At 52.9% G+C, this 24,078-nt stretch overlaps 3 protein-coding genes across 3 annotated transcripts in view; all 3 read left to right on the top strand.

Annotated features, from left to right (window-relative positions):
* Window positions 1-24,078, top strand: part of LOC127058928 (maestro heat-like repeat-containing protein family member 2B) — an 852,871-nt gene that overhangs the window by 38,540 nt on the left and 790,253 nt on the right. The window lies entirely within an intron of this gene.
* Window positions 1-24,078, top strand: part of LOC127058925 (uncharacterized) — a 613,715-nt gene that overhangs the window by 19,213 nt on the left and 570,424 nt on the right. The gene's annotated exons all lie outside the window — the stretch shown is intronic.
* The window catches only part of LOC127030049 (adhesion G protein-coupled receptor E3-like), a 32,328-nt gene that overhangs the window by 953 nt on the left and 7,297 nt on the right, over window positions 1-24,078 (top strand). The window contains 8 exon segments of the mRNA XM_050915958.1: window positions 501-620; window positions 1,138-1,337; window positions 1,992-2,162; window positions 2,331-2,525; window positions 3,069-3,304; window positions 4,049-4,115; window positions 4,881-4,972; window positions 5,224-5,392. Of these exon segments, the coding sequence (XP_050771915.1) occupies window positions 501-620; window positions 1,138-1,337; window positions 1,992-2,162; window positions 2,331-2,525; window positions 3,069-3,304; window positions 4,049-4,115; window positions 4,881-4,972; window positions 5,224-5,392 (1,250 nt within the window).

Below are 24,078 nucleotides of genomic sequence, written 5' to 3'. Positions count from 1 at the left end.
TGTGAGATATGGGGTTACACTCTGTGCCCCAAATCCACTGAAAGTTAGAGCCTATATATCATTGTGATGTGAGCCTGTGTTCAGTACAGACAGAGAACAGCACTGCCCCTGCACCAGGAAATATAACCCAGCCCCGCCAGTGCCCCCAGGAGCAACAGCAATGCCCGAGAAGGGTTTAAATGTGATATTTGGCTTTCCACCACCAGGGGCTGCCACGCTGAGCCAGGCGCCTCCCCCCACCCACACTACTCCCCCTGCTGGGGACGCAGCATCCCCAGGGAGACACAGCCAGAATGGGGGGAGGGGATGTGGGAGGGGTGATCAGGCAACTCGGGAGGGAGGGCACCAAACTTCCCCCTCCCCTAGTGCAGAAGAGCTCTGAAGCCCCTCCGGCTCCAAGCGGAGTGGGAGGGGGGTGGATCTGACCCAGAATGGACAGATTCCCAGGGAAGCGGTTTCACAGCGAGGGGCTCTGTAATTCCTCCCCCCACCCCCCGCAGCTATCCAGAAGTGGCTCGTCACAGGGAACTGCAGCCAGCACAGCAAAGTCTTCAAGCTGAGAGCTCACGAGGAGACGATGGACGTGCACTGTGATGCAGTCACTGGGGTAGCCACACAAGGTACCATCCTGGGGATGGCGAAACCCAGGGCCCAAACCACGGCACAGAGCAGTTCCCTGGCACCGAACCCCAGTCTGGGTTCCCCCATTCCTCCCTCCCTCCCTCCCTCCCTCCCTCCCTATGGATCTCCAGGCCGGCCCCGGCCTCTGTCTCTAGCCCTGGAGTGCTCCTTGCTGGCTGAGCCAGTGGTTCTCAGGCTTTGGGCCATGGAGCTAGCACCTTCGTTCCTGTCTGTCCCACAGCTTGAGCCCCGAGCAGTGAAGATTTGGGGGTGCAGAGGGGAGATGGCTCATGAGAGGGTCTCTGGTATGAAGTGAGCCCAGAGAATGGAAAGGGCAAGAACGCCCTAGTCTAGATAGAACCCCAAATGGAGACGTAGGGGACCAGAGTAACGTGGACCCTCAGCTGCCTATTCAGGGCCCCGAATCCTCATTGTGACCCCTGGGCACCTGGCCGGCTCATTCTTTGCCATAGCGACTCCATCTCCCTAACGAGGGATCATCTCATCTCACAGCAGGTTTGGAGACTGCTGCTTTTATTTCCTACTCCATCCTGGACTCCATCATCAGTGCAAGACGTCTCAGCGAGGGAAATCAACCAGGTGGTGGGAAGCTGGAGAAGAGTCACCTCAACTCCAGGGTGGTGAGTGGGGCCGTCGGAGACGGGAGACCCATTCCCCTCTCCAGATCCGCAGACTTCACCCTGTGCCACAGACAGGTGCGCGGAGGGAGATCCCCTCGCTTTGCTCCACAGCTGGGGCTCCAGAGGGGTATATAGAAGGCACCATCTCCTTCTGGGCGTTTGGACCGTGCTGCCTTTCTGGCTCCTGCTGGTCCAGAGAAGAGGAGGCCTCCTTATTCCTGATGCACTGAGGCTGTGTTACTGGAGGAGGTTACCGGGGGTCACAGCACAACACAGGGCTGTGCAAAGTGCTCTAGGGTCAGCGCTCCGCCTAGCTCACCCCTGAGCCGGAATAACTGGAAAGCCGCTTTGTGCAGATAGTGGGGTTCAGGGAGTCAGCATGAAACTCTTTGATACGGTAATGAAGTGGTTAGGGTGCGTATGTGTATGTGTGCACACAGCACTGCCCTCTGCTGGACGCTGTCGGAACTGCTCAGCTCACATTCCTTATGGTGCTATTGGCTGGCAAGGATTTATTACCCTTTTTTCCAATAGCAGGGCCTGGGCTTTTGCAGCAGCAGGATCTGTGTTCTCTCTCCGCTGCCACTGGGATGGCCCCAGTGGGCACTAGGGGCTGCGTGGGGAGAGCCGTGGAGCTGTAGGTGACCTCGAGTTTGCTATAGCCATGGAATAACAGAACCGACGTTCTGTGGTCCCGTGAGGATAAGGATGATTCTGTGGTGTTTCCAGGCCAAAAAAGAGGAGGAAGAGGCTCTCTGCATCTACTGGAAAGTAGTGGCCGAGAGCGGCAGCTGGTCTCCGGATGGCTGCACCGCCGTGCACACGAACAGTACTCACACCACCTGCAGCTGTGACCATCTCTCCAGCTTCGCCGTCCTAATGGCTCCCATCGCAGTGACGGTATCTCACCGTGAGACTCGGGTCACAGGGCAGGACCCTGAGCTCCTCACTCAGCCGTGGGCAAAGCTCTCCCTGGAGTGACTGGAGGCTTTGCTGGGGAAAAGGCTGAATCAGAGCTGAGGGGGCTCGGCTGGGGTCACTGGTGATTTCCTCTTTGCTGTGTTACAGGAGAGTTCCCCACTGACCATCATCACCTACGTGGGACTGACCCTCTCCCTGCTGTGCCTCTTCCTCGCCATCCTCACCTTCCTCCTGTGCCGCTCCATCTGCAACATCAGCATCTCCCTCCACCTGCAGCTTTGCCTCTGCCTCTTCCTGGCCAATCTGCTCTTCCTCACCCCGCTGACCCGCATCCGCCCTCAGGTACCGCCTGATTCTCCCCTGCTCTGTTCCTCCACTCGCAGCAGGGCTGGGGTGTGTGGCTTTGAACCCCTTTGTTCTCCCTAGATTCTGTGCTGTGCAGGACACAGGGAGTGTTCCTGGGGGGATGTTTCCACCCCATTAGGCCCCTTCACACTGGTCTGAGTGGTCTGAGTGTCCCCAATCCCTGGAGTTCAGCCAGTTCTATCCCTATGTCACACTCTCCCTGTGCCTCGATTCCTCTCCTACGTGACTTGCCTATGGTCACCCAGGGACTCTGTGGCAGGGCTGGGAACAGAATCTGGTTCCCCTGAGCCCTGCTCCCCTCCTTTAACCACTAATCTCTGCTCCCTTCCTGCATCAGCAATGTGCACCCGCAGGACTCTCCAGAAACCAAGGTACCTTCCATCTCTGGGTCGCGGAGCGCTATACCTGGAGAGCTGTGCTAACAAGAAACCCGGTGTCACTCCCCCCTCCCGGAAGGTCTCCCTCATACTCAGCATTTCTCTTCCCCACCACAGTGTCCTGGGGCTCTCTCTCTCCCAGGTGGCGTGTGCTGTCATTGCTGGCCTCCTACACAACCTCTTCCTGGCCTGTTTCACCTGGATGTTCCTGGAGGAGCTGCACCTCTTCCTCACCATCAAGAAGCTGAAGGTCGTGAATTACACCAGCGCCAGCTGGTTCAAGAAGAGATTCATGTACCCGTTCGGCTATGGATTCCCAGCCCTGGTGGTGGCTATTTCTGCAGGGGTGAATCCTGAAGGCTACGAAACTTCCACACAGTACGTTCAGTGCCCATCCCGAAGGGGAGCTGGGATGGGGCTTCCATGTGCTTGTCCGGCTCACCTCAGGTCTGACTTGAACCTAGATTTCCCTGCTCACCCTGCCTGGGAGCTGAATGTCCCCCTGGGACCCTTCCCATCCCCAGGGACACTAAGCTGCCCTGAGCGCTGTAGTTGAGGTGCCCCCTGTCAGACATCTGCACTCCTCACTCCACTGATGATATGGAAGAGCAAGCCAGAAAGATCCCACTGGACTCCCAGCTCCCAGGCTGGGTTTGTGAGGCCGGTGGGTAGGAAACAAATGCACCTTCTTACTATGAGCAAATCCCTGAGCATCCCCTCTCTAAAGTGAGAGACTCCACTAAAACGGGGCATGGTCTGTCCTAGACACCCCAGGCTAGATCCTCAGCTGGTGTAAATCAGGGCAGCTCCACTTCCTTCAATGCAGCTAGGCCAAGGTCCCTCCACTGCATGTCTGGCCCTCCATCAATACTGGCCCATCCACCAGAAAGGGTCATTTGAGGAGGTGGAAGAGGAAGTGGTGGCTGGAAGCAGGACATGCTGAGGTAGATGGGGAAGGCTGTTTTCCTGCTGCCCACAAGAGAGTCGGCCATGTCACAGGCAGGCTGAGATCCATCTCGCTTTTGAGAGCCAGCTGCCCTGTGACACCTCCTCTCTGCACTCAGGGCTGAAAAAAGGCAGTAATCCCATTAAAGTCACTTTCTTCTTCCTCCCTGTCTGTAGCTGCTGGCTCAGCCTGGAGAGAGGCTTTCACTGGAGCTTCCTGGGTCCAGTCTGTGCCATAATCCTGGTGGGTACCTCACTGAACCACATTCTCCTCTCACCTCTGCGACCCCATTGATTTAAGTGAAGCAGGGAGGGGAAGCTGGCCCACAAAACATAAGGAAAGACCCAGTTAGGTCCCACCTGGCTCATCGGCTGTGGTCTATCCCTGAATGAGTCCCTGTGCTGTATCCCCAGGCCTGCAGCCGTTACTCGGGCACAGCTCCCAGGGACGTCAGCAGGAAATTTGCCAAGTGAAGACAGAAGAGTTTGGTCTAGTTGAGTTAATGACCCAAGGAACAAGGAAGGGAGAGGGCTCCACTCTGCAATGTTTTTTGTAGGGGAGGAAACAAGTGTCCCTACATATTCCTCCCTACCCCTGTGGAAGTTGGGGGGTGTGTGTGGAATTTGTTACAGTCTGAAAATGGCAAGGAGTATTCTACAGGCAGGATCTGGAATCTCTGAGCCGGATCCTGCTCTCAGTTACACCAATGTAAGCCCCAAATAACTGCTGACTGCACTGGAGAGGCTCCATATTGAACTCTGAGCAGCATCTGGCCTCTGTGATCCCATTGATCCATCTCAGCCCTGGCTGTGCTGCCAGCTCTATGCAAGGGGACAGACCGAGAGCTTCCAGGGGATATTACGGGGAGGGGATAATTCCCACCGGAAATGAGCAGTCCCCGGTTGTGCAGTGTTTGGCTCGGTCCTCTGGGATCGTTCTCTGCCTCAGCTGAAGTCACCGGCCCCAGATGGGATGTTTTACAGGAAATATTTCCCACTGTTCCCACAGATAAATATAATGTTCTTTGTGCTGACCCTGTGGATCCTGAGAAACAGACTCTTCTCCCTCAATGCAGATGTGTCCACTGTCAGAGACCACAGGTGAGAGGGCAAAAAAACAGTCCTGGAGGGTCAGATGTCTTAGCACCGGAGGGGGTGGGGGATTGCAGGAGGGGAACAGCATACCTAGGATCCATAGGAATGAATTCCCAGTGTGTTTGCATTGACAGTAAGCCTGTCCCACATAGGAAAGCCAGGGATGGAAGCTCCACCCCACTCTGCCCTGATCCTCCTGACCCAATTGCTCTCCATAGAGTTATTGTAACGGGATCTCTCCATCTGCCTTTATCCAGGTTACTGACCTTTAAAGCCATCGCCCAACTCTTCCTTCTGGGCTGCACATGGAGCCTTGGTCTCCTCCAAGTCGGCCCAGCAGCCATGGTCATGGCCTATTTATTCACCATCGTCAGCAGCCTGCAGGGAGCCTTCATCTTCCTGGTGCACTGTCTGCTCAATGGCCAGGTAATGCCCACGGCCCATCAGTGCCCACCCAGCGCCTTCACTGGCCTGGCAGGGACTGGGGTCAGCGCTCGTTCTCACCCCAAGATGCGGGATCAGAGGCGTTCAGATTTCCAGCCAAGGCTGCTGATCTGGTGGATTTGTAGGCAGCCCGCACTGCCTTCCCCACACAGCTCCTGGGAGCAGCCAGGGGCATTAGACACAGCGCAGCATTAAGCACAGGCTGGGAGGCTGGGGCTTGTTTCCCTCTGTCAGCGGGAGCCCTGTGCCAAGGGAGCCTTTGAGGATGTCATGGTATAAATCCCCACTCTGAACCTTAGCGTCCAAAAGATGGGTACCAGTATGAATTCCTCTAAGCTCAACTACCAGCTTAGTACCCGTAGCGCTGCCACCAACCAGGAATTCCAGTGCCTGGTACACTCTGGTCCCCCCAAGATCTTGCCCGGGGAACCCCAAGACCCAGTCCCTCTGGATCTTAACACAAGGAAAGTAAACCCTTTCCCTCCCCGTTACCTCTCCCAGGCTTCCCCTCCCTGGGTTACCCTGGAAGAGCACTGTGATTCAAACTCCTTGAAGCTTAAAACAGAGAGGAAACAGCACCTTCCCCCTCCTTCTCTCTCCCCCTCCCAGACTCTTCCTGAGAGAGACAGTAATTCTAACACAGAGAGAAATTAACCTTTCTCTCGCCTCCTTCCCTCCTTTCTCCCCACCAATTCCCTGGTGGATCCAGACCCAGTCCCCTGGGATCTCACACCAGAATAAAAAAACAATCAGGTTCTTAAACAGGAAAAGCTTTTAATTAAAGAAAGAAAAAACAGTAAAAATTATCTTTGTAAATTTAAGATGGAATATGTTACAGGGTCTTTCAGCTATAAACACTGGGAATACCCTCCCAGCCTAAGTATACAAGTACAAATTAAAATCCTTCCAGCCAAATACACATTTGAACTCCTTTCAGCCAATTACACATCTGAACTCCTCCCAGCCAAATACACATTTGAACTCCTCCCAGCCAAATACTCACTATTTTAAATCTATAAGAAGCTGTATAAGGGAGATTGGAGAGAAACCTGGTTGCACATCTGGTCACTCTCAGCACCCAGAGAGAACAACAACCAAAAACTAACAGCACACACAAAGACTTCCCTCCCTCAAGATTTGAAAGTATCCTGTCCCCTGATTGGTCCTCTGGTCAGGTGACAGCCAGGCTTACTGAACTTGTTAACCCTTTACAGTCAAAAGAGATATAAAGTACTTCTGTTCTATTAACTCCTATTATCTGTTTATGACAGAGGAACTCTCAGAGTTTCGCTTTTTCAAATACGGTGAATGTGGCTCACTTCGAACAAGGACAAGCTCGGACTTTCATCCGCCTCCAGTGTCAGAGCAGCCACCCCAGAACAACTCTGGTTGCCAATGTCTGCTTGAAACATCCTGCCGGCTCCCAGGGAGGCTGAGCACAGGGAAAGACATCTGTCTCTTGTGTCTTCTGGAGACCAGAGCAATGGCTCAGCCCACAAATTAGTGGTAGAGAAGTGAGAACCAGTGCAAAGGAACTCTTTAAACATGCAGGGCCAAGCGCACGAATGCTACCCAGCCCTGTTGTGCTTCGATGGGGCAGAGGAGCCACAATCAGGTGGCAGATCATTCCCTTGGCAGAGCGGATCTCCCTAGCAGAGCCAACTACTGCACCAGCCATACACTCCATCTGCCATAGGGGAAGACACAATGCTACAGGGTCTTTCAGGTATCTTAAACCAGTGGCGTAGGTTGGAGCAGTCCCATGGATGCTCTAGTTTACACTAGGGCCAGCAGAGACCAGAATCCAAGATAAGGGGCCTATAGTCAGCTCCATTAGGCACACACGCCTGTTCCCCATACACACATGCTGCCTTCTGCCAGGCAATGCTTGGAGAGAATCTAGGCTGTAATGGTATTAACTTGTGGAACTCACCGTCTCAAGGTATTACCGAAGCCAAGAGCTTGGCATGATGCTTAAAAAGGACTGGACATTTATGGCTCCAATTCACCCGGCCCCTTGAATAGCCACTCACACTAGTGCAAAGCACTTTTACACACCCATATTGCACTGGTGGGACGTGGACCTGGGGCCCTCTCTCTGGGCATCACATCCATGCCCTTGCTGTGTGGAAGCAGCAGCTGCATTATCTGACAGCTCAGCAGCAAAGAGCAGAGGCAAACTCGATGTGAGCCCTGGGGAGTATTTCCCATTCCTAATGCTATGAACCTTATTTAACATGAGCAAAGTCTCTCATAGTTTATACCACAAGTACCACTGCAACCACCCCCAACAGGGCCCCAGCCTTGGAAACACCCCATGGCCAATTGAGACCCATCCCCAAATACCACAGGCTGACAAGTCAAGGGGGATGAATTAAACAAGCAGTTCAGATATACCCACCCACACCGTAACCAAGGGGGAACGGTACCAGGCTACCACCAAGTGCCCATGGGTTCTAATCCCATCTCTTCTACCTACTGACCTTAATATTTCTGTGCCCTTCACAGCCATTACTAACCAAGGCCTCAGACCCCAGTCTGAGGGCAGGCCACAATTGTTCACCCATCTTGCAGCAGTTGGGCAAGGTCACTGCAACCAGAGCTGGCGATAGAACAGAAGTGCCCAATACTGCACAGCCAAGTCTTGTCCATTTCCCCACTCTGCCTTTCAGAAGAAATGAGTCAAATTATGTGCCTGTATAACCCACACCAGCACAGGATGAGACTTTGTCCCTTTCTATGGCTAGATCACACAGACAGGTTTATGAGGCTGCTACTGCTTCCTTACTAATGTGTGTTCTTTAGCTACAGTGGTAGGTGATCCATGACTTGTTTTATAATGTGTAAACAGAATAAAGTCCAGACCGGCAATTTATATACTTGGTGCTTTAAAAGAGATAATTTCACAAAGCTGAGAACAATTATGAGCCAAATCAGCTAGGAGGAAAAATGTAATCAGAAAAACGAGAATGATCATTGGGAATTGGTTAAGAACACTTTACTAGATGCCCCAAAAGCCTTAGGGCTAGTCTACACCGGCAATGCTAAAGCGCTGCCGTGGCAGTCCTGCTGCAGCAGCACTTTAACTTGCCTTGTGTGGTCGTGGTGCAGCGCTGGGAGAGAGCTCTCGCAGTGCTCTACAAAACCACCTCCACGAAAGGCGCTGCTCCCAGCGTTCATAACCTGTCTACACTGGTGCTTTACAGAGCTGAAACTTGCTGAGATCGGGGGGTGTTTTTTCACACCCTTGAGCAAGAAAATTGCAGTGCTGTAAATTGTCAGTGTAGACAAGCCCTTAGACTCACAATTAAGGAAGAAGGATGCACTGCTAAAAAAAAACACGGTTTAAAGGAGAAGTGAATGCAGCTATAAAAAAAAATAAATAATAGTAATGTATAACAAATGGAAAAAAGGAAGATGACAGCATAAATCAGACATTAGGAATTGTAGAAAATTGATAAGGGAAGCAAAGGTACACAAGGAGCACTCTATGGCCAGCAGAGTTAAGGACAATAAGGAGTTTTTTTAAGTATATTGGGAACAAAAAGAATCCTAATAATGATATTTGTCCATTACTAGATGAAATGGCAGAATTAGCAATAATAATGAAAAAGGCAGAAGTAGTCAATAAATATTTTCCATTCAACTAGTATCTCAGGAGGATGTTAAACAACAGCTACTGACATTAGACATTTTTAAATCAGCAGGCCCAGATAACCTGGAGCCAGGAGTTTGAAGAGAGCTGGCTGAGTAGCTCGTTGGACAATTAATGTTGATTTTCAATAACTGTTGGGATGTTGGCAAAGTTCCAGAAAACTGGAAGAAAGCTAATGTGCCAATATTTAAAAAGAACAAACAGGCTGACCTGTCACTCTGATATCAATCCCAGGCAAGATAATAGAGCAGCCATTATGGACTCAATTCATAGAGAATTAAAAGAGGGCAATGTAATTAATGCCAATCAAGATGGATTTATGGAAAATAGATCCTGTCGAATTAGTTTGATATCCTTTTTCATGAGATTACGAGTTTGGCTGATAAAAATGTTGATGTACTAGACTTCTGGAAGGTGTCTGAGTGGGTACTGCACATCATTCTGATTAAAAAGCTAGAATAATATAAAATTAACATGGCATATATTAAATGGATTAAATGCTGGCTAACTGATAGGTCTCCAAATGTAATTGTAAACCATCCAGCAAGTGTGTTTCTAGTGCAGGGCCGCCCAGACAGGGGGGCAAGTGGGGCAATTTGCCCCGGGCCCCGCAGGGGCCCCCACAAGAGTATAGTATTCTATAGTATTGCAACTTTTTTTAATGGAAGGGGCCCTCGAAATTGTTTTGCCCTGGGCCCCCTGAATCCTCTGGGCAGCGCTGTTCTAGAGGGGTCTTGCAGGGATCAGATCTGGGCCCAACCCTATTTAACATTTTTATCTAAGCCTGGAAATCTAACAATTTTATTAAAGCCCCAAATCATCACTGATCAGGTTTGCTGGTGACAAATAATTGGGGGGTAGTGAATAATAAAGGGGACAGGTCACTTGTACAGTGCGATCCAGATCGCTTGATTAGCTGGGTACAAGCAAACAATGTGTGTTTTTAAATGGTTACATGTAAATGTATATATCTAAGAACAGAGACTGTCGGCCTGATTTACAGGATGGGGGACCATCCTGGGAAGCAGTGACTCTGAAAAAGATTCGGGGGTTGTAGTGGATAATCAGTTGAACATAAGCTCCCACTGCAATGCTGTGAGCAAAAGGGCTAATGCAATGAACAGGGGAATCTAGAGTAGTAGAGAGGTTATTTTACTTGGCACCGGTGCCACCGCTGCTGGAATCCTGTGTCCGGTTCTGGTGCTCACAAGTCAAAAAGGATGGTGATAAAGTGGAGGGTTCAGAAAAGAGCCACAAAAATTATTAAAAGATTAGAAAACCTGCCTTCTCGTGATAGACTCAAGGAGCTCAGTTTATTCAGCTTAACAAAGAGAAGGTTAAGGGGTGACTGGATTGTAGTCTGTACGTACCTACATGAGGAACAAATATTTGCTAATGGACTCTTCAATCTAGCAGAGAAATGTATGACACCATCCAACGGCTGGAAGTTGAAGCTAGACAATTTCAGACTGGAAATAAGGCATAAAGTTTTTAACAGTGAGGATAATTATAGGCTATATATTATATTCACTCCAGAATGATATTAGCCTTTTCCACAATTGCATCACATTGTTGATCATAACGTGAATATGAGTCAAAATGGGATGCGATTGAGAAAAAGGCCAATACCGTTCTGGGATGTATTAATGGGAGTGTCGTATGTAAGACGCAAGAGATAATTGTGAGGCTTCAGCTGGAGTCCTGTATCCAATTCTGGGCCCACACTTCAGAAAAGATGTGGAGAAACTGGAGAGAGTCCAGAGGAAAGCAACAAAATATATAAAAGGGTTAGAAAACCTGACCTATTAAAGAAATGGATAAAAATCCTGGGCTTGTTAAGTCTTGAGAAAAGATGCCGGGGCGCAGGGGGGAGGCTGTTAAGTCTTCAGCTAAGGTAAGGGCTATTATAAAAAGGATGGAGAGCAATTGTTCTTCATGTTCACTGGTGGACAAGAAGTCTGCAGGAGGGAGATTTAAGTTAGATATTAGGGAAAATTCTAAGGGGAGTTGCGCTCTGGACTAGGTTCCCAGGGCAGTTGTGGAATCGCACCATTGGAGGTTTTTAAGAACAGGTTGGACAAACACCTGTCAGGATGGTCCATGTTTGCTTGCTCCTCCATCAGTGCAGGGGGCTGGGCTGATGACCTCTCAAGGTCCCTTCCAGTCCCACAGTTCTATGATTAATCATTGGCACAAATTACCAAGGTCATGGCAATTTTTCAGTCCAGACAGGGAGTTTTTCAGAAAGCTCAGCTCTAGGAATCATTTGGGGGCAGGTCTCTGGCCTGTGCAGTGCAGGAGGGCAGACCAGATTATCACAATGACCCCTTTTGTCCTTGAAACCCATGAAGCTATAAAACCAGCTCCATGAAGGTGGGAACATCAGCACCAACAGGGACTAGCTGCCTCAGGACATCACTAGTGAGTTACAGAGCCACGGCCTACGAGTCACTGGCCTGAACCAGCGCAACTCTGCAGGGGTTATAGACTGCTTCCATCTAAGACCTGTTCAGTGGCTCTAATGATGAGTTGAGGGTGCAGTTTCAGCTCCAGCTCTCTCATCGCAAACTCACTCCCCGCAACTAAGCAGAGAGGCAAAAAGCTGCATGGCTGAAATGACACTGAGACAAGGGTCCCCCGGATTAGGGTCAGCTGTGCTGGCCGGGCAGTGCAGAGAGTAAGCTGACCCTGCTACTGCCTCAGAGATAAATGGAGGGTTTCGGTCACCAACATCTTGCACCTGCACTAAATCCACACTGTATCTTTAAACCAGAGTTCATGGCTACATGCAAATTAATTACAAATATGTAAATCCTTGCATTAAATCTGCATAAAGTGTCATATGGGCTGTGCAGAACAGGGCAGCTCTGCCCCACCCCTCCGTCATTGAAATCACTGCTGCTTTTGCTAGCACAGTGGCAGCCCATGCTGAGCCTTAGGGTTGGAGTGGTGGGTGTGAATGACTTGTATGAATGACATGTATGACTTGGATTGGAGCAGCGCTGAGAGGTCCCTTCCAGGATTGGGGCCGCATTGGGCTGGGTGCCTGGAGCCAGGGTTTACAATCCAACTAGACAAGGCAGACAGGCAGGGCGAGCATCACGCCGAGACATAGAGACTCAGTGACTCACCCAAGGTCACCCAGAGAGTATGCAGCAGAGCAGAGAATTGAAGGCAGATTTCCTGAGTGCCAGTGCCCTCTTCAGCCACAAAGCCACCCTCTGAGCCCTGGACAGCCCTGTTCCTGCAACAGCAACCTCCTCCCTCACCTCTGTCTTCTCATGCAGGGGTGCACAAGTCTCTCCACAGGCTGCTGCTGAACTCACTTGCCCTGGTTGCAGTTGCAGGCCAGCTGGAATTGGGTGGGGGTGAGCCAAAGAGACAAAGGCGGACTGGGGGAAGAAGGCCTGGGGTGGGTCCAAGGCGCATCGTGGGAGGGGGCTGCAGTGGGCCCAAGGAGGGCCGTGGGCAGGGGAGTTGAAGGCTGGCAATGGGCAGAGAGCTGCGGTGGGCCCAAGGCGGGCTGTGGGCAGGGGCTGCGGCGGGCCATGGGCAGAGAGCTGTGGTTGGCCCAAGGAGGGCCGTGGGCAGGGGAGGTGAAGGCTGGCCATGGGCAGAGAGCTGTGGTGGGCCCAAGGGGGGCCATGGCTGGGGTTGTGGTGGGCCCAAGGTGGGCCATGGACAGGGGCTGCGGCGGGCCCAAGGTGGGTCGTGGGTAGGGGAGGTGAAGGCTGACCGTGAGCAGAGAGCCGTGGTGGGCCCAAGGCGGGCCATGGGCAGGGGCTGCAGGGGGCCCAAGGCGGGCCGTGGGCAGGGGAAGTGAAGGCTGGCCATGGGCAGAGAGCTGTGGTGGGCCCAAGGAGGGCCATGGGCTCTCTCAGGGTTTGGTCTGGACCCAAACAGAAAGGGATTCAGCGGAGTCTGAAGATGGAGTTGCTGGTTGCACTCCACAGCATTTTCAATGGAGTCTACAAATCCCAACCAGGCTCATCATCGACTCCAGCCCTCACAGCTCCACCACGCACAGGCACACAGGGTTGCTTCAGTCATAGCCAGAGCTTCGCGCAGCAGCAGCTCCTGGATTCATTACAGCAGCCTGTCAAAGGCTGCCAGAGCCCATATCATTCAGCACCAACTGCCCCATATACACCTTCCCACCTCCTGACCCAAGCGGCAGATTAGCCACAGCAGAACCAGCACCATGCAGAAACAGGATCTGTCATAGCAACACACAGCACGCTCCTGGGAGTCAGGGGCTGTAACGTTAGACAAAAGGGAAAACTGAGCCACAAAACAGTAAAGGCCACAGCAAGTCATCAGCACAACCAGGAACAGAACCCAAGAGTCCGGCCTCCCAGTTGCATGATCTAACTGGTAGATCAATGGACAAGCTAATTAAAACAATGGATGAATTTCTTTCCCTATCAGCCTCCACGTTCTAATAAATCTGTAAATTGGAAGACCTGGCTTCCCCATGGAGCACATACATGCATCTGACGAAGTGGGGATTCACCCACGAAAGCTCATGCTCCAAAACTTCTGTCAGTCTATAAGGTGCCACAGGACTCTTTGCTGCTTTCATGTGCCAACTGGCTCTCGGAGCCTTTTCATGGAGCTAAAAGGGGTGAATGAGAGTCAAGACCAGCATTGTGGTCTTGATTCACGGACACCACTCACACAACAGACTCAGGGAGGAGTCCTGCCTCAGTAGCTCTTCCAGAGAGGAGTCCAACCTCGGTAGCTCTTGGGTGAGTGGTCCGGCCTGTCCATCAAACACCCTGATTGACAGCTGATGGTTGAAACAATCTTCAAACAGACCCTCCTACTGTATCAAGAAGTCAGCCAATGCAGGGGCATCGGCATCAGAAGCTGACCAATCACGTCCCAGGTGGGAATCAGAGCCAGGAGTGCAACTCTGGTGGTTGGGATAGCGTGAGCTGGGGGTACTGGGGTTGGATGGAGGCAGCTGTGAAGGGGCAGGACAGTGTCTCTGGAGAGCTGCAATGCCCATGGCATCTCAGGAGAAAAGTAGCCTTTAAATGGACTCCCTGAAGCCAGGGAAGCTACAGTAAATTCTCATAGAGACTGAACCTAAGAAGAAAGTTCTGAAAGTGAGCAGCGAAGTGGCAGTGATACTAAGAGGGTAATAGGGGTCTCCCTGAATCCACATGGCCTTAGAGCACAGAGAACAGCACTGCTGTGTCCAGAGAGGTGGCTCAGAAATAGCCCAGGTTAAGTGCCAGCCATGTGACAGCCTCAGCTTCCATCATCTGGTGAAATGAGTCATCCTGCACCTAGGAAACCCGAGTCTCTAACAAATCTGTGGCTAAGCAGGACTTCACAGTTGTCATTTTGCTGCTCACCATGAACAATCAGAACTTTGCAGTGACAGAGCTAAGATCTTCCAGGTTCAAAAGCCCAGCCCCTCACCATTCAGGCTACAGGAGAATCCCCATCAGCTGTCAACAGTATTGGAGTCATGACACATGGCTGAACAGTTCTAATGCCATCCAGAAGAAGGCAGCAGTGTCCCCCACATACACATGCCTGCCCACTGCAATGCTAAACTTCTGTCCCCAAATCCAGCTGCAATGCAGTCATTATAGCTTTGAGAGAAATCGGCCCAAGCATTTATAAACCCTATAGCCTGAAGCCCTTGATAGTAGGGAGCTCGCTACTGACCCCTATTGATGAACAGGGAGAAGAGCAACCTAGAGCAGCTTTGGAATGCAGGATGCATGGATGGAGGTATCATAGGGAAGGGAGCTCTCTGCTGACATCTGTCCAAGGGGCCAGGACTCATTTCCATTTCTGGTATGTGATTGTTCTGGTCATTCTGGGCAAAAGTTCGGTACAGTTTTAAGTTTGAGGCTGATGAAGCTTTATTGGCCCCGTGGGGAAAATAAAGGCTCAGAGAACTGCATCCAGTGTGCGTGGGGTGGCAGCCTGGCATGCTAGGGTGCAGGAGCCCGGTAACAACTCCCACAGAAAAGGATCTGCTTGGTAGTCAGGGTTGTTTTAGGTTCCTATAGGCCAATGATTTCTTTGTGAAGATTTAGTACAGGGCTGGGGGATCTTTCGAGACAGTAGATAGCCTACAGGCAGCAGGCCATGCAGAGGCGGACTGGGCTGAAGCTGCAGACAGCAGAGGGATTCCAGTGAGGGTGTCTCTACCCAGCATGTCAGCTCTTATGGGCTACCCAGCCAGCCTTTCGCAGGGGGTTGGAGCTTGCCTTGACAAACTGAATGGAGAGCTGGGAAGGAGCTGATGCTAGAACATATTGCCTCATTAGCCACTCAGGCATGAGGGAAACACTGAGGATCACAGTCACACAACTGCTAAGATACCTGGAGGCAAGGCGTCTGACCTAACGGATGGCATCGGTTTATTAGTCACTCACTCTCCCAAGTTTATTCTACGTTCCCTCCCCCACCCCTGTAGAATCACCCATTTTGTTTTGAGATTTTAAGAGGAACCCCAAGATTTTGAACCTGGCCCTTTGTGCTGCGCACAGCACCTGGCCTGAAGAGTTCCACTTCCCAGTCCCTATCTGGAACCACCCCACGGTCCCTGAATCTGCTCCTTCCCTAGGCCCCGTCGGGGGCCAGCATTCCCTGCAGCCCCTCACCGCGGCAGCCGGGGACTGAGGCAGAAACCTGCAGGGGATTGTACCCCAGGGCCAAGGAGAAGATGAGGCTGTTTGCAAATTTGCCTGAAGCTGTGAGTCTCCTCTGGAGGGCCGAGGTTTTCAGGAAATAAGCAGGAACCCTATACAATAGGGCTTAGGGCTGCCTGCAAGGCTCACACACACCGCATACTCTCCCATCTACAGGAACCAAGCTCTCCCCAGTGCATTGTCGCTATGTAATATCTTTGCAGCTCAGTAAGATGCTGCTCAGCTCACCCTCCTTCCCCAACCCCCGTCAGCTCCCCACCCCTCCCCCAAGTGCCAACATTTCTCTTCCCATTTATTTCACGCCTGTTTAAATATCCCTCACTTCTCTTTCCAAGGTTCTGTTTCATTGCTGCTGTTGTGACAGAGCCCCTCGTCTGCAGGGGTCGGTGCCCTGGGGGTTACGGGGAGATAAGTGGGACATTCTGAGCCAGTCACCACTGAGCCTAACAGGAATATTAAATGAGGGCCAGAAGGCACTGAGAAAATCCCAGTGCCTGGTGAACGAGTTCAGATTAGGGAGAACCAAAAGAAGTGATGAAGGGTCCCCAAGGCGAGAGCAGAGCTCCTTTGCAGGATGGATTACACAGGTGCCCCAGTGTGGTTAATTTCAACGTCTCCTTTCAGTGCTCCGCTTCACCTCCTCGCCCAGTAGGTAACTCACTGGAGATGGGGCTCTGGCCTCATTCACCTCCCTTCTTGTCCACAGCTCTCACGTTACCCTTATGCACATACAACACTGCCCAGCACTGCAGCAGGCTCGCTGGGTGGAAAACAAAACAAAGATCAAAAAAGGAACTCAGGAGCCACAAACGATAAGGCTCCAGCGGTAACATTAACTCAGCCACACCTGATGCATGCCAGGAACAGCAAGGCATTAGCAGCTACACATTTAAACCAAGCCCCAAGAACATCAAATGCTACCTACCTGCAGGATAGCCTGACAAACAGTTCTGTTTGAACCTTTGCTTCTGTTCCCCCGACTCCGTCATTTTAACAGTGCAGACTGAAAGTGTCCGTGACAATTTTGGCAACTAACTTCCATGTTTGCTTTTTAATTAAACAGAAATAAGTCACTCATGACAAGCAAGCATTACTCTGCCTTTGCTGCTACACAAACAAAGCAATAGTTCTGCTCTTGTCCAAGGAGACCAGAACCTCCCTCACCCATGTTGAAGTTCAGGTCTCATTTTTCATGAAAAGCTCGACAGGTGATAAGACACATCAGAAAAAACCCTGGTATTTCAGAGGACATATACTTCATGTACTTACTTGCTGCTTCAGGATGGAGAAACGTGACAGGCAAGTTCTATATTACTATTTATTTGTATAACTGTAGCTGCTAGAAGCCCCACTCATGGTCCAGGCCCCAGATGGTGCCAGGTGCTGCACAAACGCAGAACACAAGAGTTGCTCCCTGCGCCAGAGAGCTCACATCTATATAAACTGACCTGTCACTTTTCTCCATCATGAAATAGCCAATCAGGAGCATATGTTCTATATCCAACCAGCCCCTACTCTCCCCCTTCGCCAGTCCCTTTGCTCAGGCTGGGCATTTTGTTAATACAATCTAAGCAGGTGCCTTGCGATCTGACACAGAGACTTTGCACCCATTCTACTTCCTCCATCGCAGTGACAGTTACTCAGGAGGTGGCAGCTCTGATTCTGTAGCCCCCTGCACCTGCATGGAGCCCCAGGCAGGGCCAGCGCTTCCATTTAGGTGACCTAGGTGGTCGCCTAGAGCACTAGGATTTGGGGCGGGTGGCATTTTGTCACTCTCGGCGGCAATTCGGTGGCGGGGGGTCCTTCCGCGCTCCGGGTCTTCGATGGCAATTCTGCGGCGGGTCCTTCACTCACTCTGGGACCCACCGCAGAATTGCCGCCAAAGACCTAGAGTGTGGAAGGACACGCCCACCACAGAATTGCCGCTGAAGACCCAGAGCGCAGAAGGATCCCTGCCTAGGGAGCCAAAAACCCTGGCGCCGCTTCTGACCCCAAGGGAATTCTGCAGACAGGTGCACCTCGCTGGACATGTGTCCTAGTCCTGGAGGAGCCTTCAGCGTGCAGGGGAGATCTCCCGCGGACTCTGCAGGGGAGTTGGCCTAACAAGGAGGGTACATTGGTCGGAAGCGTTGCCTTGGCTTATTATTTGTTCCCTCTCCAGCCTGCATGGGAGTTCTCATCCAGGATCTATTGTTGTACACGCATCTCTCTCCAAGCAGGGGGGAATCTCCGATGAACAGGCAGGTGGAACATGTCCCTTCAGCCTTTCCCCAGCACTTCACAGGTATTGAGGGGGGTGTAAAGAGCCCCATTTTACAGATGGGGAAGGGACCTGCTCAAAACTCCATCCCTGACTCCTCCAGCTCCCTGTGGGCTCCGTGGGAGCCATATCAGGCCCATCACTAAATCGGTGGCAGAGCTGAGCATGGAACCCAGGCTGCCTGTCTCGTACTCCAACTCCTCGTGGGGTTATGCACTTGTGGGGAAGGGTGGGGCAGGTTTGTCTCCAGTTGGTGCCCCTGCTAGAAACAGCAGAGAGATGGTCCTGGATGCTCTGGCCATGCAGAAACCTAGGGCTGAACTGCTTGGGGAGGGGCATCTGACCTGCCAAGGCTCCACCAAGCCAGAGATTCAGCTGAGTACCCATGGGAGCAGCAGGTGTGATAGGCTCAGTACGATAGGCTCAGCCAGGTTAAAAGCGGCCAGGCAGGTCCAGCGGTCCAAAGGACGGCCTGCTAGTACCATTGCTAAGGAAGGTGGTGTGGCTAAATGGAAAGAGTACTGGACTGGGACTCAGGAGACCTGCCTTCTAGTCCCAGCTCTGTCACTAGTCTGCTTGGCAACCTTGGGCAAGTCCCTGTGCCTCAGTTTCTCTATCCATCCCAGGGGGCTAACCATTGCCTCCTCCTTTGTAGAGCCCAAGGATGGAGAGCTGATATTGTCCAGGTAGCAGCTCAGCACCAGCCTAGAATCTGCCACATTCCCATCCATATATTCACTTAGGGTGTCATTTCCAAAGGTGCAAGCACCCACTGTTCCCACTGGCCCTGCTGGAGCTGGGGGCACTTTGCCAGTCAAGCCTTGGGGTTCTGATGGACGTAGCTAGGAGGCAGCACACCCAGTGTGACAACTGCAGGCTGCGGAATCCCCAGACCCTCTCTCTGGACCACATCCAGCCCCATAAGGCCTCTGGCCACAACATGTGTCGCATTCCCAATTCTCCTTTCTCCTTGTTCGTCCCCGATTGCAAGCAGTGATTCAAGGGACAAGTGAGACAGGCGGGACGGGACCGGCAAGGAAATGGAGATGCCGATTTCAAAGCTCTGGGAAGCTTTTGAGTGCGGCTCTGCTCTGCAGACTGCACGACTGTGAAAATGACCTTGGGAGGAGGCTCCGTCCCCTTGTGGGCACACGCGCTTCCCTTGCCAGAGAGAAGGGGGGGTTCCACCTACCAGCCCTGCAAACCCGGCCAGGGAGGTGAGAGGCACTGGGCTCTCTCCCCACCAGGAATAACGGCTCCACAGGCCAAATCCCGCCCTAGACACCAGTTCAGGCCCATCACCTTCAGGGGACGATGCAAAAGGAGGAAGAGACGATGCTGACCACCCGCCTCCCGCCCCTGGGCTGGGCTGCTCTGGCTGGGCTAACAGGAGGAAAAAGCCAGGGAAAAGCACCACACACTTGTTTTCATGACCTCAGGAAGCAGCACCACCTCTGACACACTCTGGGCGCCAAGCTGGGCAAGAGGGCTCTGCATAAAGTGAATGGCCTTTCACAGCACAACTCATGTCAGCCAGAATGTGCCCACCAGCTCTTCCACTGAATCTTTTCTGTTTGCAATGCATCCAGGTCCTCTCCCTCCTCCCCCCCTCCCCAGGTCACCAGCAGTGGTTTCAGGCCAGTCATTTCACCAGCAGCTCTGTCCTGCCAAGGCAATGGGAGCGCAGGGGTCCCACTCCACAGGGTCGCTGATAGAGCTGCATGTGAATTTTGCAGTCAAACGTTTTTAATTTAAAATGGTTGGTTGATTGGTTGGTTGAAACCAAAACCGTTGGTGAAACAGGGTCGGATCTGATGAACCTCCCTCCTCAGAGAGATGGGAAAAGAGTTTTGACGTTGTTAAAATGTTTCGATTTGACATTTTCTAAACAGAAAATCTGAGCTTTCCTGATTCAAAATGACATTTTGTTCCAAAATTTAGGCTTATTAGACAAAAAAGATTGAAATCAAAACAAAACATTTTGTCACGGAGTGTGGGGAGTCCGGCCCTGCACCCCTCTTCCTGGGACCCACAGTGACTCTCAGCCAGCCAGTAAAACAGAAGGTTTATTGAACAACAGGAACACAGGTTACAGCAGAGCTTGCAGGCACAGTCAGGACCCCTCCACCGAGTCCTTCTGGGCTTTCAGGGTGCTTAGATCCTAGCTAGGATACCCTGAATTCCGCCCACACAGCCCCAAGCCCAAACTCAAACTGCTTCCCTCCTGCCACTCCCTTCCTTTGTTCCCCTTCCCGGGCAAAGGTGTTTGACCTTTCCCCTCCCTTACCTAGCTCAGGTTACAGGCTCTGGCATCGTCCATCCCCTAAAGTCCTCCCCTGCTCTCCCACTCCCCACACAGACAGTCCCTACTGCATCACATCTCTCCCCCCTTCGAGACTGAACTGAGCGGGGTCACTCTGCCCAGTGACCTGGGGAAGTTCAGGGTCCCCTCTCCGGGACAACGCATCCGCTGTCAGGTTGGCACTTCCCTTCACATGGACCACGTCCATGTCATAGTCCTGCAGGAGCAGGCTCCACCTCAGGAGCTTGGCGTTGGCTCCTTTCATCTGGTGCAGCCAGGTCAGGGGAGAGTGGTCGGTGTACACGGTGAAGTGTCGCCCAAAGAGATATGGCTCTAGCTTCTTAAGGGCCCACACCATGGCCAGGCATTCCTTCTCGATGGCCGCGTAGCTTTGTTCCCGGGGTAGCAGCTTCTTACTCAGGTACACGATGGGGTGTCTCTCCCCCTTTTCATCCTCCTGCATTAACACTGCCCCCAGTCCCGTATCTGAGGCATCAGTGAACACCATAAAGGGTTTGTCAAAATTTGGGTTTGCTAGAACTGGGCCACTAACCAGAGCCTCCTTCAGCGCCCGGAAAGCCTCCTGGCACTGCTCAGTCCAGATCACCTTGTCTGGCTTCCCCTTTTTGCATAGTTCAGTGATGGGGCCGGCTATGGCACTAAAGTGGGGCACGAACCTTCGATAGTACCCCGCCATCCCAATAAAGGCCTGGACCTGCTTTTTGGTTTGGGGAGCAGGCCAGTCTCTGATCACCTCCACCTTGGCTGGTTCCGGCTTCAGGCAGCCGCTCCCCACCCGATGGCCCAGGTAAGATACTTCAGCCATCCCCACCTTGCACTTCTCAGCCTTTACTGTTAACCCAGCCTTTCGGAGTCGGTCTAGGACTTGTTTAACCTGGGACATGTGGTCCTCCCAGGTCTGGCTGAAGACGCAGATGTCATCAATATACGCCACGGCAAAACTCTCCATCCCCCTCAGTAGCTGATCCACCAGGCGCTGGAAGGTGGCCGGCGCTCCCTTGAGGCCGAAGGGCAGGGTCAGAAACTCATAGAGCCCCAGAGGGGTGATAAAGGCCGATTTCAGCCTGGCATCTGCGTCCAGCGGCACTTGCCAGTAGCCTTTGGTAAGATCCATAGTGGTGAGGTACCGAGCACCTCCCAGCTTGTCTAGGAGCTCGTCAGGCCTGGGCATAGGGTAGGCATCAGATACGGTGATGGCATTGAGCTTTCGATAGTCCACACAGAACCGGATTGACCCATCCTTCTTGGGGACTAGCACCACTGGCGAGGCCCAAGGGCTGGAAGACGGCTGGATCACCCCCAAAGCCAGCATGTCCCTGACCTCTCTTTCAAGATCCTGGGCAGTTTTACCAGTGACCCGAAAAGGGGAGCATCTTATAGGGGGATGTGACCCAGTCTCCACCCGGTGGACAGTCAAATTAGTGCGTCCAGGCTGGTTGGAAAACAGCTGTCGGTATAGATGCAGCACCGCTCTGATCTCAGCGTGCTGGCCCGGGGTCAGTTGCTCAGAGACGGGAATCGCCTCCAGGGGGGAACCAGCTTTTGTCCCAGGGAATAGATCCACTAAGGGGTCATCTCCCTGCCCCTCCCAATGTCCACACACGGCCAACACCACATTCCCCCTGTCATAGTATGGTTTCATCATGTTCACATGGTACACCCGACGGTGATGTGCCCGGTTTGACAGCTCCACCACATAGTTTACCTCATTCAGTTGCTTGATAACCTTGAAGGGCCCTTCCCAGGCGGCCTGGAGTTTGTTTCTCCTCACGGGGATGAGAACCATCACCTGATCCCCGGTGGCGAAGGTACGGGCTCGTGCTGTGCGGTCATACCAGACCTTCTGCCTCCTCTGGGCTCGGGCCAGATTCTCCCTGGCCAGGCCCATGAGCTCGGCCAGTCTTTCCCGGAAGGTCAGGACATACTCCACCACTGACTCTCCCTCGGGAGCGGCCTTCCCCTCCCATTCGTCCCTCATCAGGTCTAGGGGCCCCCTCACCTGCCTTCCATACAACAGTTCGAAAGGTGAAAACCCGGTAGATTCCTGGGGTACCTCCCTGTACGCAAACAGCAGGTGAGGTAAGTACTTGTCCCAATCTTGCGGATGCTGGTTCATAAATGTTTTTAGCATCATCTTCAGCGTCCCGTTGAACCTTTCTACCAGCCCGTTGGACTGGGGGTGATACGCTGAGGCCCAGTTGTGCTGGACCCCACATTTCTGCCATAAGGACCGGAGCAGGGCCGACATGAAGTTGGACCCCTGGTCCGTTAAGACCTCCTTGGGGAACCCCACCCGGCTGAAAATTGTCAGCAGCGCATCTGCCACTGTGTCTGCTTCGATAGAGGACAAGGCCACCGCCTCGGGGTAGCGAGTGGCAAAATCCACCACCACCAGGATGTATTTCTTCCCTGACCGGGTCGTCTTGCTGAGAGGTCCCACTATGTCCATGGCCACCTTCTGGAAAGGTTCTTCTATGATGGGTAAAGGCCTCAAAGCCGCTTTCCCCTTGTCCCGGGCCTTCCCCACCCTCTGGCAGGGGTCACAGGATTGGCAGTACTGTCGGACATGGGTAAAGACCCCAGGCCAGTAAAAGTTCTGTAGCAGCCTCTGCCTGGTGCGCCGGATTCCCTGGTGCCCTGCGAGAGGGATGTCATGGGCCAGGTACAACAGCTTGTGACGGAACTTCTGGGGAACCACCAGCTGCCTCCTGATCCCCCATGACTCTACTTCCCCTGGGGGAGCCCATTCTCGGTACAGGAACCCCTTCTCCCACAGGAACCTCTCCTTGCAACCTCTCCTCATGGTCTGTACCGCACTAAGGTCAGCCCGGTCCCTGTGCTTCCGCAAGGAGGGATCTTTCTGCAACTCGGCCTGGAACTCAGCAGCTGGGACAGGAATGGGGACCGGCTCTCTCTTGCTGGCTGGGTCTGAGGCCGCAGCCTCTCTGCACCGTGCCCCTGGGCGTTCCCCGCTCCCTGAGTTAGGGTCCTGCACCTCAGGTCGAGTACCTTCCCCGTTGTCGGGGAGCAGTGCCATTTGCTGACTCTGACTACGAGTCACGACCAGGGCACTCTGGGTGTTACTAGGCCAGTCCTCAAGGTCCCCTCCCATTAACACGTCAGTGGGCAAATATTGGTGTACCCCCACATCCTTGGGGCCCTCCTTGGCCCCCCATTTCAGGTGTACCCTTGCCACGGGTACCTTGAATGGGGTCCCGCCCACGCCCATCAGGGTCAGGTAGGTGTCGGGCACCATCCGATCTGAGGCCACCACCTCGGGCCGGGCCAGCGTCACCTCTGCGCCCGTGTCCCAGTACCCAGTGACCTTCCTCCCATCCACTTCCAGGGAAACAATGCACTCCTTCCGGAGGGGCAGCCCCGCGCCCACCCGGTAAACCAAAAACCCGGAACCGGGAGCATCCACAGGTGGTATGTTGCCAACCCCCCTTTCCTGGGAATGTAGCCCCTCCTCCGATTGGGTTTTTACCCAGTCCACCCTCTGCGGGTTGGGTCTGCTTGGTCTGTCCCTGAGCTTGGGGCACTGGGCCCGTATGTGACCTCGTTGGCCACAGCGATAGCAGCCCATATCTCGTGGGTCCCCTTGAGTGGGTCGGAGGGACCTGCCGCTGGATGTTCCCCTTTTGGGGGGGTTCTCCATAGGCCCCTTTTGGGAGGTCCCATGATGACTCTCTCTCTGCGTTGAGGCAGGCCTGCTCCTTCGAGACTCCTCCCTGCCATCCCCTGCCCGACTGT

Source organism: Gopherus flavomarginatus, chromosome 10, assembly GCF_025201925.1.
Source record: "Gopherus flavomarginatus isolate rGopFla2 chromosome 10, rGopFla2.mat.asm, whole genome shotgun sequence".
Classification (NCBI taxonomy): Eukaryota; Metazoa; Chordata; order Testudines; family Testudinidae; genus Gopherus; species Gopherus flavomarginatus.
This window is presented reverse-complemented; position numbering and strand designations above follow the sequence as displayed.